This window comes from Myotis daubentonii, chromosome 3, assembly GCF_963259705.1.
Source record: "Myotis daubentonii chromosome 3, mMyoDau2.1, whole genome shotgun sequence".
NCBI classification, from domain to species: Eukaryota; Metazoa; Chordata; class Mammalia; order Chiroptera; family Vespertilionidae; genus Myotis; species Myotis daubentonii.
The window spans coordinates 55,658,871-55,676,525 of record NC_081842.1 but is presented as its reverse complement, the minus strand read 5'-3'; the positions used below and the strand labels follow the sequence as shown (position 1 = coordinate 55,676,525).

General features: G+C 36.7%; 1 protein-coding gene across 3 annotated transcripts in view; it reads right to left on the bottom strand.

Annotated features, from left to right (window-relative positions):
• SNX4 (sorting nexin 4) overlaps positions 1 to 17,655 on the bottom strand; it is a 91,113-nt gene that overhangs the window by 51,106 nt on the left and 22,352 nt on the right. For all 3 annotated transcript variants that reach the window (XM_059687590.1, XM_059687588.1, XM_059687589.1), the window contains exons 3-6: positions 13,341 to 13,476; positions 13,110 to 13,259; positions 12,269 to 12,316; positions 3,323 to 3,378 (exon numbers count right to left, since the gene is read on the bottom strand). In XM_059687590.1, the coding sequence (XP_059543573.1) occupies positions 3,323 to 3,378; positions 12,269 to 12,316; positions 13,110 to 13,259; positions 13,341 to 13,476 (390 nt within the window). The remainder of the gene's footprint in view (positions 1 to 3,322; positions 3,379 to 12,268; positions 12,317 to 13,109; positions 13,260 to 13,340; positions 13,477 to 17,655) is intronic.

Below are 17,655 nucleotides of genomic sequence, written 5' to 3'. Positions count from 1 at the left end.
AAGGTAAAGATACAAATTATGAACAACAAATACACATCTATCAACAAGTGAATCTGAAAATCAAGTGAATAATCTGATGAACAGAATGAACTGGTGAATATAATAGAATGAGGGGCATAGAAAGGGAGTGGACTGGCTATTCTTGGGGGGGGAGGGAAGGGGGGAGGGGGATGCGGGAAGAGACTGGACAAAAATCGTGCACCTATGGATGAGGACAGTTGATTGGGAGTGAGGGAGGAGGGTGGGGTGGGAACTGGGTGGAGGGGAGTTATGGGGGGGAAAAAGAGGAACAAATGTAATAATCTGAACAATAAAGATTTAATTAATAAAAAATTTAAAAAAAAAGAGATGTTGTAAACATAAGGTGTATTAGACTGCTGTCAGTGTAACATGACAGTTTTACAGCAAACTGTTTTAACATAGAAAGAACACACCCTAAAAAAATGATAAGTATACTATATAAACATATAAACCAGTAATATATTTGTTTATCATCATCAAGAATTTTGTACTGTACATCATTTCCTATATTGTACTTCTATACAATGGACAACGCAGTAAGTTGGTTTACCCCAGAATCACCACATACAGGTAAGTAATGCATTTTCTTATGACATTTGAGATGGCTACATCACAAGGCAACAGAAATTTTTAGCTCCATTATATTCTTATGGGACCACCATCATATATGTAGTCTGTTGTTAACCAAAATGTTAAGTGGCATGCGACTGTATATAATATGGATATTAAATAAAATTTAGCAATCTAGCCCTGGCTGGAGTGGTTAGTGTGTCAGCCCCCAAACCAAAAGGTCATGGGTTCAATTCCTAGTCAAGGGCACACATTTGGGTTGAAGATTCGATCCCCAGCCCCAGTTGGAGCGTGTGCAGGAGGCAACCTATCGATGTGTCTCTCTCACATCAATGTTTCTCTTCCTCCTCCCTTCTTCCCCCTCCCTCCCACTCTCTAAAAATCAATGGAAAAAATAACCTTGGAGAGGAGTAACAACAAAAATTAGCAATCTAGAAAACCCAAGCGAGGTCAAAAAGGGAAGGCAAACATTCAATTTGCAAAATATTTTTTCATTAAGTCGGAAAACATTCAATTGAAAAAATGTTAATATTAAAATATTAATTTAAAAAGTCTTATCTACATGCTCCTCTAGTGAATGTACATCCATCACTGTCATAAATTTTGCTTATAAATTTTTCCAAAGCTCTTTTTATTTATTTATTTATTTATTTATTTATTTATCCTTACCCGAGGATATTTTTCCATTGATTATTAGGGAGAGTGGAAAAGAGAGGGAAAGACAGAGAGAAATATCGATGTGAGAGAAACACATCGATCAGGCTGGGGAGGAGCCTGCAACCAAATTACATGCCCTTGACCGGAATCGAACTCAGGACCCTTCAGTCCGTAGGCCAACACTCTATCCACTGAGCCAAACAGGCTAGTGCTCCAAAGCTCTTTTTAGAGGGTGACATAATTTTAGTTCTTAATCTAGAGAATATCTCTTATATACCATGGATGTCATTTTTAACCCTTAAAAAAACTTTGGTGGAACCTCAAATGCACATTACAAAGTGAAACAAGTCAATCTCAAAAGGCTGCATACTATATATTATGACATTCTAGAAAAACATAAAACTATGGAGACAGTAAAAAGCTCAGTGACTGCCAGGGCTGTAGGGAGGAAGGGATAAATAGGCAGGGCAAAGAGGATTTGTAGGACAGTGAAAATATTTTGTATTATACTATAATACCACCTACATGTGTCAAAACCCATATCATATGTAGGGATAGTGTTCATGTGTAGGGGCAGAGGGTATGTGGGAACTCTGTAATTTTTGCTCAAATTTTTTGTGAACCTAAAACTAAGATATAAAGTTGATTAAAAACAAACAAAAACAAACACCTTGCCCTGGCCAATGTGGCTTATTGGGTGGTGCCAACCCTTACACCAAAAGGTTGCCTGGGTGGCGGGTTTGATCCCCAGTACGGAGGCAGGAGGCAGGAGGCAGCCAATCGATGCTTCACTCCCTCTCTCTCTAAAAAAAAAAAATCAATAAAAATATTTTTTTATTTTAAAAAACATCTCAATGGTTACCATCACAATTTCCAAATTAACAAAACTTTAAAATATTTATTTATAAAAATATATATTTATTTATATTCAAAATTTAATTAAAAACCAAAGGCATCATGTTAATGTATTATGGTTTATAAAGTCAGGCATAATAGGCTATCCAACAATGCAAACTTGGCCTTTGTCTGCTACAAATATTTACATTATATAGAAATTAATGCTAAATTTAGCCTAACTAGAGAAATTCCAACAGACCTTATCATCTTAATTGCCAAAAATGGAAAAGCCTCATCTGTATAAGCAAATTTTTAAATAAAAAATTCAGCTGAACCAAATACCAGGTGAAAGTCCATGTAATGAAGAGCCTAATTTATCCACCAACTTCAGAGAATGAGCAAAATCAAAATCTTAAGAAATACCTAGGTATTATCCTAAGAAAAGTTATTTCTAAATACACTGGCTCAGTCCTAGCTGGTGCGGCTCAGTTGGTTAGAGCGGCATCCTGTACACAGAAAAGCTTTGGGTTCGATTGCTTATCAGGGTACATACCCAGGTTGCAAGTTCAATTCCTAGTCTGGGTGTGTAAGAGAAGGCAACCCATAGATGTTTCTCTGTCATATTGATGTTCTCTCTCTTCCCCACAGGCTTCCCGTCAATATCAATAAGCATGTCCTGGGGTGAGGATTAAAAAGAACAAACTTATATACTGGCTTCCTTTAACATAGAAATGCTCCCACAAACACCAAACTGACATTAATGAAGTCAAGTAACTAATACATCTCTATGACATTATATGCTTGTATGCATTTGTCTATCAAATTTTCATGGTATGCAAAGTAGAAAGTTTATTTTCAAAATATGCATGTAATATATAATGTTCCTCTCTTGACCTTTGTACATATTTGTCAAGCAAAGTCGTATAAGAAAAACTACTTTACATGAAATTAAAATTGTTTTTCTCATTTTTCTGATAACTTCCACAACATTTAAAAAATTATTCTAGGAAAAAGCAGTGGTTTAATTTTCTAAAACTTCAGACAGTTACAACCTTAAACCCAATAAAGTTAGCAAATTTTAAAATCAATTTTTGACTGTAAAAGGATTTCACTAAATGTGAATTACTATTTAAAATATTTAGTAAATGAAGTGCATACATTCAGAAATGAAAAATTAAATAGATTGATAGGCACCATTCAAAACAACATTGTAACTGTTATTAAAACAAAACCTTACTTGTCTGGGTTTTTCACTCTGAATGTTGCATTAAGCGCTTTTAACCTGGAGTCTGCCTGGAAAAAATAATTTATTCACTTAATATAATTACATTTCAGGGTATAAATCCAAACAGTTTTTATTTTCTCTTTAGAATTAAGATGCTTAAGAAGTATAGTTTTCTTCATATCATATGTGTCAAACACATTCAACATATCTAAAAAAAACAGCTTAGCAGTTATTTTTTAAAACAGGACAAAAATAATGCTGTAAATTAAGCTGAATACATGGCATTCGATGGCATCGAAGTAAAACAACTGTAAACACCAACACACTAACAGTCATATAGCTCTGCATTATTATAACTCAGAATAGATCATATAACAAAAGTAGTCGACTTTTCTCCAAATCAAGAAAAACAATAATCTGTTTATTTAAACTAAATAAAATGACTCCTTTGAAGCCTGTGCATTACTTAGGGTAGTTCTCGGGTGGAATCCAAACCAAATATACATTAGTTTTTCTCATTTTCATATTAAGTATTTTAGAAAATACAGAAATATGGAAATGCCTGTACTAAAGTAAAGTAAAACAAGCTAAATGACATCAAATTACTAGCTGGCAGAAAATGTGACAACACTTTCCTTATTTCCAGATAATTGCTTTCAAAAGAGGAGCAGAGGAATCAACATTAAGTAATAATTTCATTGAATCAATTTATACTTAATATATCCAAATCCTATCCTAAATTCTCATTTTAAGAAACGAAACACCAAATAACTTTTCTGACCAAGCACAGAAAATATAGGGCCTAATAAAACGTAGCTCAAACAGGAATCTATTTCATAATGTGGTTTGGGTTTTAAAATCCTAATCAGTTTAAAAATTTTACATTAGTCCAACTTCCAACCCATAATTACAAATATTCCCAAAATAATCAAACAAACAAAGAAAACAAAAATACTAGGGCTCCCCAGATTACATGGCTAAGAAAAAATTTTAAATGTAACAAATATGCTATTCAGCCTCCCAGAACTTCAGACCAAAAGAAATTCAAAGGGCTATCAAGAATATCTAAAGAAGCTCAATTTGTCACTGATTTCAGGGAACTCTCTTATTTCTAACATCAATATTTCACCAATTCTTGATCTTTCTTACATCTCTAGGACATACCAGCTAATAGCATATGTGAAAGTCCTCACAAATAAAAGCACTTTTAATTTAAGGCATATGTTACTCTTTCATGATCTTTAAGCTAATTAAAATCACTAAATAACAAAGTGTTAATGACATCATAGTCACATACAAATGTGACTTTATTAATGAATATGAAATTACATAAAACCATCAGTAAAGCCTTAGCCAGCACTCTCAGTGGTTAGAGCCCACACACAAAAGGATTGAGGGTTTGATCCTCAGCCCTAGTCTGGGAACACATAGGAGGCAACCAGTCCATGTGCCTCTGTCACATCAATGTTTCTCTTCTCTCTCTCTCTCCCTCCTTCCCTTCCCTCCCTCTCTCTCTCTCTCTCTCTCTCACCCCTCCCCCATCCCCCTTCCTTGGACTCTCTAAAAAAATCAATGGAAAAAGTATCCTCAGATGAAGATGATCAAAACAAATAAAAGGCCATCAGTAAAGAAGAAAATTTTCATTTGTACCTTTGTACCTTTTCCTGAATCTCATACTTCTTAATATTACCAATTTAATTTTTACTTTTAATACCATCAATTTACCAATTTGGAAGTCATAACAAATGTAAACCATCACCATCCTATTAACCTTTGCTTACCAAACTCTGTCAGGTCACATCCAGCTCAATCTGCTCATCATTTCACAAGATTCAAAAAAAAAAGTTGCCTAAAATGTCACTAAACTAGCCTAGCCAGTTTGGCTCAATGATGAACCCAGAGGTCAAGGCTCAATTCCCAGTAAGGGGCATGCAGGAGGCAGACAATCAATGATTCTCTCATCAACGATGCTTTCATCTCTCTCTCCTCCCTTCCTCTCTGAAATCAATATATCATATATACACTAGAGGCCCAATGCACGAAATTCATGCAAGAGAAGGCCTTCCTTCCCCCGGCTGCCGGCTTGCCTCTGGCACCTGGGACCCAGGCTTCCCTCGCAACCCCGGCTTTGTCTGGAAGGTTGTCCAGTAGGACGTCCAGTCTAATTAGCATATTATGCTTTTATTATTATAGAATTTTTTTTGTTGTTAAATGTCACCAAACCAGAAATTTCTCCCCAAAGCTAGATCTCTATGAAAACTACCTGGACTATAACAAATCTGATAGATACCATCCATCTTATCAGAAAAAAAGCCCTTATAGAATTACAAACTTCCAAATATAAAGTAAGTCATGGGACAGAACCTAGAGAGAGAACCTAGCAAGAGAACATGGCAAAAGATCCTGGACAGAACCTGCAGAACCTGACTGAAGAACCTAGACACAGAACCTGGCTGGAGAACCTAGCGAGGGAACATGGCTACAGAACCTGGCTAGAGGAACCTGGCCATGATGATCACCTGAACGCTGCCTCTGTGTCATTCCTTCTTCGCCGACTCGGTCCACACCTTTGGGGACCCCTGGACCTGCTGGGGTTGGACCCCAGCAGGCATGTACCTTGGTTAAGGGCACATCCCCAGTGGGAGATGTGCAGGAGGCAGCTGCTCGATTTTTCTCTCTCATCAATGTTTCTAACTCTCTATCCCTCTCCCTTCCTCTCTGTGAAAAATCAATAAAATATATTTTAAAAAAAATAAATAAAAATCAATGGAAAAAATATCCTCAAGTGAGGATTAAAAAAAGAAGCTGTTGTTACCCCTATTAAAAAAAAAATAAGTCATGGGACATAATATACAACATAGGAATAAAGTGAATAATACTGTAATAACTATGTAATTGACAGTGATACTAGACTTACTGTGGTAATCACTTTGTAAGGTATATAAATGTTGAATCACTGTGTTGTATACCTGAAACTAATATAATATTGTATGTCAAATATAATAAAAAATACATTAATGTGAAAAATAAAAAAATTTTTAAAGCCCTTACATAATTGCTTCATACCACCCTATTTTATTTCCCTTAACACACCACTATCTGAACTCATCTTAGTTGTTTGTTTATTAGCTATCCACTAGAATGAAAGACCTTTTTTTTAAAGCACAGTGTGAACAGTGTCCCCTGGAGTTGCATAACAGCTGCCATGGCAACACTTTAACCCAGCGGTTCTCAACTTGTGGGTCGAGACCCCTTTGGGGGTCAAACAACCCTTTCAAAGGGGTCGCCTAAGACCATCGGAAAACACATATATAATTACATATTGTTGTTGTGATTAATCACTATGCTTTAATTATGTTCAATTTGTAACAATGAAAATACATCCTGCATATCAGATATTTACATTACGATTCATAACAGTAGCAAAATTACAGTTATGAAGTAGCAACGAAAATAATTGTATGGTTGAGGGTCACCACAACATGAGGAACTGTATTAAAGGGTCGCGGCATTAGGAAGGTCTAGAACCACTGCTTTAACCTGTTTTCTCTTTTGTTCATTGCTATCTCCCAATGCCTTCAATGCCTGGCACAACACAAACATGCGATAAGCATTGGCTGAATGACAAAAAACAACTCGTGACTATTCTATAGCCCCAACTTACAACCTTTTCCATGTCCTCCTTTAAAACCCACCAGCTCACCACCCCTCCCTTTCCAATCCCTATAATATAATTTACTTTCCTTGTCCTAGACCTTCTCTTTCCTTTATTTCATTTCCTGATTCTCATGTTCCCCCCGAACCTTGCCTAGTAAACTACTATCCAACTTGGCATCTCTCTAACACTGGCCCCCAAGGTGACTCCACTGAAGATTTCTTATTATTTGGGTCTCAGCTCAAATGTTATTTCTTCAACCATGTGATCCAGTTTGCACAGGACAGTCCTGGTTTATACCTGTGTCCTAATCTAATTGTTAATAATGCCCCCTTTTACTCTCAAAAGTATCCCCATTTTGTCACCTATCTCAAAATAACCCCTGGGGAAAAAAATCTCTGCTGTCACACTCTTTCAGTGATAAATTATTTTATTTGTATCATTTATAACAACTTTAAAGTATCTTATTTAAATTCTCCAACTACTAAAATATATGCTCCATAAGAACATGGAGCTTATTTCCAGCTCTTTCACCACTGTATCAACAGCACCTACTAGATATACCTGACACTCAGGGCACCTAGCATTCAGAATCTCCACGCTGCCTCTCTCAGAGTTCCTGTGTAATACACCGATTAGCAGAGAACCTCAGAGCCCAGATCTTGTATCTGGCAGTCCCTGCTCCAAATAACAGACAGTGTTCCAGATTCTTCTGGGTCAGCCTAAATTCATTTAAGGTTTGGGCATATGAATGACACTTTCATATAAGTAACTTACTGAGTTAACTGAATTAAAATGATATTTTTTTATTTTTATTGATTTCACAGAGGAAGGGAGAGGGGAAAGAGAGATAGAAACATCGATGATGAGAGTGAGTCATTAATGGCTGCCTCTTGCACACCCCCCATTGGGGGTCAAGCACGCAACCCCGGGAATGTGCCCTTAACTGAAATCAAACCCAGGACCCTCCAGTCCGCAGGCCAATGCTCTATCCACTGAGCCAAACCAGCCAGGGCAAAATGATATTACTTTAGACTAATTAGTTTATACTGGTATGTTCATTATTCTAGAGATAAACTCTGAATTGAATTCACTGAATCAATTAATGAGTATTATATAAATACTATTCAAAAAAAGAAGGAACACCAATACATAGCAGCAATAAAAAGGTCTGTTTTTCATGTTTATATTAAATAAAGGACAGATAAAAAGAAACTACATTTTCATAATTATCTTGCTGGGTATAATAATTCCTCTAAAAAGATTTAAGAAAATATTAATCTTACAGGCCCAAACTAGAAATTAAATCAAAGATGTCTAAAAAGAAAGAAAATAAAAGTAAGCTGATATTTCAATTTCAGGATAACAATTTAATAGCCAAGGTCAAATATTCTTATAAAAATGTAAATATGTGGTCTGATTCAGAATGATTTCATTTTCATTGAAAAACAATTTCCAACACTTCCTCTACCAATCATCTTTACGTACATTACATAGCAAATAAGTGAAGAGAGGTAATATGGAATGGTAATTAAGAAGAGCTTTGGCCGAAACCGGTTTGGCTCAGTGGATAGAGCGTCGGCCTGCGGACTGAAAGGTCCCAGGTTCGATTCCGGTCAAGGGCATGTACCTGGGTTGCGGGCATATCCCCAATGGGGGATGTGCAGGAGGCAGCTAATCAATGTTTCTCTCTTATCGATGTTTCTAACTCTCTATCTCTCTCCCTTCCTCTCTGTAAAAAATCAATAAAATATATTTAAAAAAAAAAAAAAGAAGAGCTTTGAGTTAGGTCTAGACTTGGACTCAGACTCCATCACTTACAACTATGTGACCATGGGTAAGTTACTTCCTAGGGCTCCTCATCTGAAAAATGGGAATAGCCCTGGTTGGTGTGGCTCAATTAGCTGGAATGACATCTCCGAACTCAGTTTTGCTTAAATCCCAGCTTTCAACTATGATCAAGTTAGTTGTAACTGCCAAATACATGACCTCTGGATAAGTGAAAGGTAACTAACTATACATATGTAGACATAATCATATATATATGTTTTAGTACATATGTGTTTAAGGTGGTTAAAAAAGATCTCACTGGCCCTAACCGGTTTGGCTCAGTGAATACAGCGTCAGCCTGCCGACTCAGGGGTCCCAGGTTTAATTCCGGTCAAGGGCATGTACCTTGGTTGTGGGCACATCCCCAGTAGGGGGTGTGCAAGAGGCAGCTGATCAATGTTTCTAACTATCCCTCTCCCTTCCTCTCTGTAAAAAAAAAAAAAAATCAATAAAATATTGAAAAAAAAAAAAAAAAAGATCTCACTGCCTGACTGATATGGGTCAGTGGCTGAGCATCAACTTATGAACCAGGAGGGCACGGTTCCATCCCCAGTGGGGAGCATGCAGGAGGCAGCCGATAAATGATTCTCTTTCATCATTGGCATTTCTATCTCTCTCTCTCCCTCTTCCTTCCTCTCTAAAATCAATAAATATATATTTTTAAAGACACTAAAACACACACACACACACACACACAAAATAAAAACACCAAAAGGGTCTCATTTCCTTAATGAAACGAAGGGCTTAAAACAAGAAATAGCACACAGCAAAATAAGGAATGCAGCAAGATATACAGGTTTCCAAATTCTCTCCATACATTTTATTTCTCGTCCATTTCATTAAGTATGACTTTTCAAATTACTAATATTGTATATTAGATATTATTACCTTTTAGAGATTTTATAAAAGCAAAACCAAGGTTGTACCATAAGGCTAGGCAAATACTATATATCTGGACATTTAAACAGCACCTACACATAAGACTCAGCACCCTGTAAACAGTGTGGTCCAGGGGTGGGCAAACTTTTTGACTCGAGGGCCACAATGGGTTCTTAAACTGGACCAGAGGGCCGGAACAAAAGCATGGATGGAGTGTTTGTGTGAACTAATACATGTTAACACTGCTGCTGGTGAAGGAGCGGAGGGGAGAGCAAGAGAACCCTCTGCTCTTTCGGCTCCGCAGGCCGGATAGAACAGCCAAACGGGCCGAACCGGCCCGCGGGCCATAGTTTGCCCACGGCTGGTGTACTCTATATGGGTGGAGAAACTTAGGAGTTTCATCAAGGTTACCAAACTTATGGCCAGAACTGGGTTCAAGGACAAACAAGTAATAAGTAGATACTAAACTAATAACTAAATCAATGACTAAAAATTTTTAAATTTTTCATTATATCAAGAGATGTCACCAAAACAATTATATTTTAGTTTGCTCTTTTCCTTATTATTAGCTCCCAGCATACCTTGGAGTAATTTTCAGAAAAATCCTATCAAAATTACATAATTTATTAAAGGTTAGAGTTATTTCAACCATTTCTAAACTAAAATTCTAGTACTCTTCCTAAGTACCATAAAGTAATAAATTATTGCCAAGAAAATTTTAATTTTTTTCATATAATCTGCCAACAGAAATATTTCTAAAATTAGCCTGGCTGGTGTGACTCAGTGGTTAAGCACTGACCCATAAATCAAGAGGTCATAGTTTCTCTCTCTTTGATGTTTCTAACTCTCTATCCCTCTCTTCTTCTCTCTCTAAAATCAATAAAAACGTATTTTTAAAATATATATATTTATAAATTAGAATCAGTTATAACAGAAGTAAGCAGATTTACTTTATATTATCTGTGCAGAAAATAATTTTCTCTTCTAGTTTTTTTTGTGCTAAATTTCAAATACCTATGCACCAATACATATTTCTCTAGAGCAGAGGTTCTCAACCTGTAGGTCGCGACCCCTTTGGGGGTCGAACGACCCTTTCACAGGGGTTGCCTAAGACCATTGGAAAACACATATATAATTACATATTATTTTTGTGATTAATCACTATGCTTTAATTATGTTCAATTTGTAACAATGAAATTGGGGGTCACCACAACATGAGGAACTGTATTAAAGAGTCCGGCATTAGGAACGTTGAGAACCACTGCTCTAGAGAGTGTTTTCATAATTACTGCAAAGCCATTTTAATCTTGTTATTTAGACCAGTAAACTTTTGCTAATGTATTATCATCTGAATCATGTATCAATTTATGTAGTATAACAATTTATATATTTTTCTTTCTTTTTTATTTTTGGGTTTTTTAGGGTATGTTTTTTTTTTGGTTAAACCTCACCCGAGAATATTTTTCCATTGATTTTTCAAGAGTGGAAGGGAGGGGGAGAGACAGAGAGAGGGAAACATTGATGTGAGAGAGACACATTAACTGGTTGCCCTTCACACACCTTTGACTGGAATCAAACCTGGAAACCTTCAATCCCCAGGCTGACACTCTATCCACTGAGACCAACTAGGGCTATATATTTTTCTACTTACCTATTTAATTAACACAAGAGATGAAGACCTGAAAACCTACAAGAACCACTGTTATATTACTTTGGGGGATAATACAGAGAATATAGTGGAGTTAGGGTGAACATCTTACCATCACTATGCTCTTCAATTTTTAGATAACAATTTCACTCCCAAATACTAATTCTAATGACTAAATTTAAAAAGCTGTACAAAAACTAAATAAGCTTATTTCACTAACAAATGCGAATTCAAAATGACTCCTGTGCCTACCCAAAACTGGCCTCTGATTCCAGTCAAGGGCCTGTACCTTGGTTGCAGGCTCCTCCCCAGCCTGGGCTCTGGTCAGGGCACATGCAGGAGGCAATTAATCGATGTGTTTTTCTCACACCAATGTTTCTCTCTGTCTTTCCCTCTCTCTTCCACTCTCTCTAAAAGTCAATAGAAAAATATCCTCAGGTGAGGATTAAAACAAGCAAAACAAAAAAAAACCTGACCCCATGTCCTAGGAGGAAGGCTCCTAAGGCTCATCTTTTATTTTACTATGACCGGAAAACCCAAGTTTAATTCTTCAGAAACATCGTTCATACCTGATAAAGAGTGAGCAATTACCGGGGGCATCACTGCGAGTGGCAGTTGTAAGGATAGAGGGAAGAAAAAAAGATGCAGAGTATAATATGAGTATACTGCATGGAAAATCTACAACTTGTATCTAAAATACTGCTTCAAAATGTTCTTTTCCTAATAGAATTAATTCATAAATATGCCATTATAGTCTCACTAATAACTAAAATGACACAAATCAAAATTATATTACAGTGTTTCCTTGAACACCCTACCAATGATTTCAGATGCAAGACCTATTCCCAACACTCACTCATTCAGTATCAAGTACCCACTAAGTGCATGGTATTGTTCTGGCAACCATTAAAGGACACAGTAAATTATTTCATACAAATATTCTTACCTTCAGCTGAAACCCAGTTTCATTCACAATCTCCTTCCAGTTACCTTCCTAAAAATTAAAGTTAATTTTAGAAATCATTGCAAAATAAAGCATAAGGAACATTTCAAATTAGAGAAAATACCTATTGTTCTGTTGTTCTTTAAGGGGAAATGGGGGAAAGGGTAAAAAATAATTATTTTCACTTCAAAATTAAACATTCAATCCAGACTCCAAAAAAAATTACCAAAAGATGAACCCAAGATTTTACAATCTGGGCTTCAAAAAATTAAAGACTAATTAACTCTGATATCATTAAATGATACCAAAAAGCACTGTCTTTAGTATCTTCCAGTATAAAAATACTACCCAATAATGTAACCAATGATTTTGAAATTCAAAACAAACAAAATGCATACAGATCAACAAAGCTGCTCCAAAAATAACTTTAAGAATAAGCATTCTGCCCTGGCCGAGTAGCTCAGTTGGTTAGAGCATCATTCCAATACTCCAAGGTTTCAGGTTCGATTTCCAGTCAATGCTCATATAAGAATCAATGAGAGCATAGATGGGTGGAACAATAGGTCAATGTTTCTCTCTTTCTCTTATTCCCCCCGCCCACTCTCACTCTCTCTCTCAAATCAATCAATAATTTTTTTAAAAAAAGAATAAGCATTTCAATAGCCTTATCAGGGTTATATAAATGTCTAGTCACTATGTTGTCCACCTCAAAGTAATAATACTTTATGTCAATGGTAATTTAAAAAAATTTTTTAAGTTAAAAAAAAAAGAACAAGCATTCACAAAAGTTAAAAATGCCAAGCCAAATGATTTTTTTAAAAAAGACTAAATAAAAGAAAATTACCTGTGTTAAAAACAAATAGAAGATTCTGTCTCTACAAAGGATGGGATGTGAAGCAACTCTCAAGAGGAAGTTTTCTAAACCAATTCGACGTCTTTCCACAAAATCTGGGTCCATGTTGTCAGCAGAGAGTTTATGCCAAATAAATTCTGCCTAGGTAGGTAAACAAAATAATCATGAAGAATAGTCTCAATGCTAAATACTTCTTAAAGGTACTGCCATTTCACTTCTTACCCTTTTTTCTGGTAGAGGTGGCACAACAATATGTGGATAGTAAACTAAAAGGTAGTTTCTCAACAACTCAAATTCACTATACCGCCTCCATAGTGAGTCTGTTAAGACACTTGGACCATCATTATGTTCAACTGACCTGAAAAGAAATAGAATAAGACTGCTATTATTTTGTAAAAACACAAATACATGCATACAACATACTTTAAATTTTACAACTCCATTTACTGAATGCTTATGAAGCAGATACTGAGTAAATAAATTTTCATGTATTATTTTACTTAATCCTTACAACAAACTTGTGAAACAAGAATTATTGTCCCCATTTTACAGATGAGGAAGCAGCCGCACAGTATATGCTCTTCATACAATCTTAACGATCTGTGGGTACAGCACTCAGATCCATGTGCTTCCAAAGCCTTCACTCCTAACCACTTTCCTTCTGTTATATTCTTCTGTTATAGAAAACCATTGGACTCAAGAGAAATAATCATATTAGGAACACTCTAAAAGCCTCAAAGTATTCAGTTAATATATAACTCATTTTACAATATATGTAGCAAAATCTGGCTTAGCTGTTGTTTCATTAAATAAAAGTATGTGTAACTGCACTTCTGCCACAATGAGAGAGAACAACATTCATGCCATAGACTAAGACACTGTAAAAATATACATTCAGCCCTAGCCAGTTGCTCAGTGATGAGAGCATCAGCCCACAGGCTGAAGGGTCCCAAGTTCGATTCCAGTCAAGGACATGTACCCTCGGTTGCAGGTTCGATCCCTGGCCCTAGTCCAGGCCTGTGTGGGAGGCAACCAATCAATGTGTCTTTCTCAAATCGATGTTTTTCTCTCTCTGTCTCTCCCCCTCCCTTCCACTCTCTCTAAAAATCAATGGGAAAATATCCTCCAATAAGGAGTAACAAAACAAAATAAAAACAAGTAGGGCCATTTTTAAAAAATCGATTCATGGTTATGAATAAACTGGATGTATCCAACAAAAAATTTTTAATTAACTCTAAAAGGGTGGGACCCAACCGGTGTGGCTCAGTGGTTAAATATCAACCTATGAACCAGGCTTTCACGGTTTGATTCCTAGTCAGGGCACATGCCTGGGTTATGGGCTCAATCCCTAATGTGGGGAGTGCAGGAGGCAGCCGATCAATGATTCTCTCTCATCATTGATGTTTCTTATCTCTCTTCCCCTCTACATTCCTCTCTGAAATCAATAAAAATATTTTTTAAAAATAATAAACAAATAAATAAAGGGTGGGGGGAAAGGAATATAAAAATTCATCTCTAGTTCTACCTTTAATATAAACAGCTGCAGATAAAGCAGGTTTAATCCATATAAATGCTCAACTTATAGCTGGGGGAAGTTAGGGTAAAATCATATAAAAGATGGCTGAAATTATTTTGACTACTTAAAATTTCTGCTAGCATAATCACTGTTAGAAAGTGTCAGTGTTCTAAACATTATCAGGCCCTAGCTGGGTTTGCTCAGTGGTTAGAGTGTTGGCCCACAGACTGAAGGGTCGCAGGTTCAATTCCAGCCAAGGGCACATACCTAGGTTGCAGGCTTGATCCCCAGCCCCCTCTCTACACATCAGTGTTTCTCTCTGTGTGTCTCTCTCTTCCACTCTCTCTAAAAAAATCAATGGGTGGGGTAGGGGGGAAATGGGGGGATAAGGACACATATGTGGACACATATGTAATATCTTTTTTTAAAAATATATTTTATTGATTTTTTACAGAGAGGAAGGGAGAGAGATAGAGAGTTAGAAACATCGATGAGAGAGAAACATCGACCAGCTGCCTCCTGCACATCTCCCACTGGGGATGTGCCCGCAACCCAGGCACATGCCCTTGACCGGAATCGAACCTGGGACCTTTCAGTCCGCAGGCCAACACTCTATTCACTGAGCCAAACCGGTTTCGGCTAATATCTTAATCAATAAAGAAAAAAAGGAAAAATAAACAAATAGCCACCAAAAAAAAAAATCAATGGAAAATAATCCTCGGGTGAGGATTAACAAAAAACAAACAAAAAAATACATTATCAGGACCTTCCTAATTTATAATTTTGCATGACAATAACATGCATAGAACCACAATGTGCATTTGTACATTAGGGCATAAAGGTACAGAAACTAAATCAGTCTTGGAATAAAGCAAAATCCTAAGAAAGTACCAGTATATATACTAGTCCATGCTCAGCATAAGAGACGTTTAATGTTTTTATTATTTATAAATTATTTGCCAGAGTTTATTCATTGCATATTAATAAAAAGGAAACAAATTATGAAATTCAAAATGCAGAAATGGCTCCCATGGCAGAAATATAGGACCATTAAATCATAATTCATTTTAAAGAGCTGACCTAACCATTAGCTATGATTAATACTATTCCAATTCATACTCTCAACTTCAGTTGAAAAAATATCTAGGTTAATATCAAGTTTCAAATTATTCAAAATCATTACTAATAGAACCCACATATTGCTAATAATTAGATAAATATAGCCTATTAGTAATACACATATAAGGCTGCTAGAAGAACTACTGTTTATTTTTTTAAAAAAGGCCACCTACAATGTGTTTCTCTCAAATCGATGTTTTTCTGTCTCTGTCTCTCCCCCCGCTTCCACTTTCTCTAAAAATCAATGGGGAAATATCCTCCAATGAGAATTAACAAAACAATGAAGTAAAAATAAGTATGGCTGGGAGAAGAAAGATGGCTGCCGACAGGAAGGCAGACTGCAAGATAGTGTGAGAGTGAGAGAACGAAAGGAGAGTGTGTGGACATACCGAGAGTATAAATTTGTGGGTGAGCGATAGCTATACTCCAGGGGACTGCTGGAGACTGTGGATAGGGCTCCCCTAACCAGGCAGCCTCCACTGCTGCTGAAATTTCTCCCGGAGCGGCTGGCTCTGCCACAGAGACTGCGCCATCTTGAGTGGCTGTTATCGGAAGTGTATACATCAAGAGACCCTGCAACCACGGCACCCAGGGACCAGCTACGAACCCAGGAACACCGGATCTCAAGCAGCGCGAATATGTGGACTCAGACAAGCCCTGCTCCTCCTCACGGAAAGGAAAGCGAGAACTACATAACCAGACACCCAGAGAAGAGAGATCATGGGGAGACAAAGAAACAGCCCACATATGAAAGAAAAACAGGCATCACCAGAAAAGGAAGTAAACGAAGTGGAGCAAGCAACATGTCAGAGAAAGAATTCAGAGAAATGGTCATAAGGTTGGTGAAAAGAATGGAAGACAAATTCAACAATATGTGTAAGAACCAAGAGGAAATGAAGAATAACCAAGAAGAAATGAAAAATGACATCACTGCTATAAAGAACTCAATAGAAAGCATCAACAGTAGACTAGAAGAAGCAGAGGACCGCATCAGTGAGCTAGAAGACAAGGTAGGAAAAAAATACCCAAGCAGAGCAGCTTCTAGGAAAAAAAAAATTAAAAAGCAGGAGGAGAGCCTAAGAGAACTTTGAGACAACAGGAAACGAAATAACATCTGCATAATAGGGGTGCCAGAAGAAGAGGAAACTAAGCAAGGAATAGAAAAGCTGTTAGAAAAAATAATGACAGAAAACTTCCCTGATATAGGGAAGAAAATACTCACACAAATCCAAGAAGCTCACAGTGTCCCAAACAAAATGAACCGCAAAAGACAGACGCCAAGGCACATTATAATTAAATTGGCAAACACCAATGACAAAGTAAGAATCTTAAAAGCAGCCAGAGAGAGACAGAAAGTTACCTACAAAGGATCCCCCATCAGACTAGCAACTGATTTCTCAACAGAAACACATCAGGCAAGAAGGAAATGGAATGAAATATACAAAGTCATGCAAAGAAAGGGTCTGAATCCAAGAATACTGTACCCAGCAAGGCTATCAATCAAAATTGAGGGTGAAATCAGGAGCTTCACAGGCAAAAAAGGACTACGGGAGTTTATTACCACCAAACCAGCAATGCAAGAAATACTAAAAGGTCTGCTGTAAAAAGAAGAGATAGGAAACTAAGAAGGAACACAGGGGTAAAGAATAAAAATGGTGACAAACAAGTATCTATCAATAATAACTTTAAATGTTAATGGTTAAATGTTAACTCTATGTCAAAAGACATAGAGTAACTGAGTGGATAAGAAAATATGACCCATATATCTGCTGTCTACAGGAAACCCACCTCAGAAAAAAAGACGCAAACAGACTGATGGTGAAGGGATGGAAAAAGGTTGTTCAGGCGAATGGAAATGAAAAAAAAGCTGGGGTAGCAATACTTATATCTGACAAATTAGAT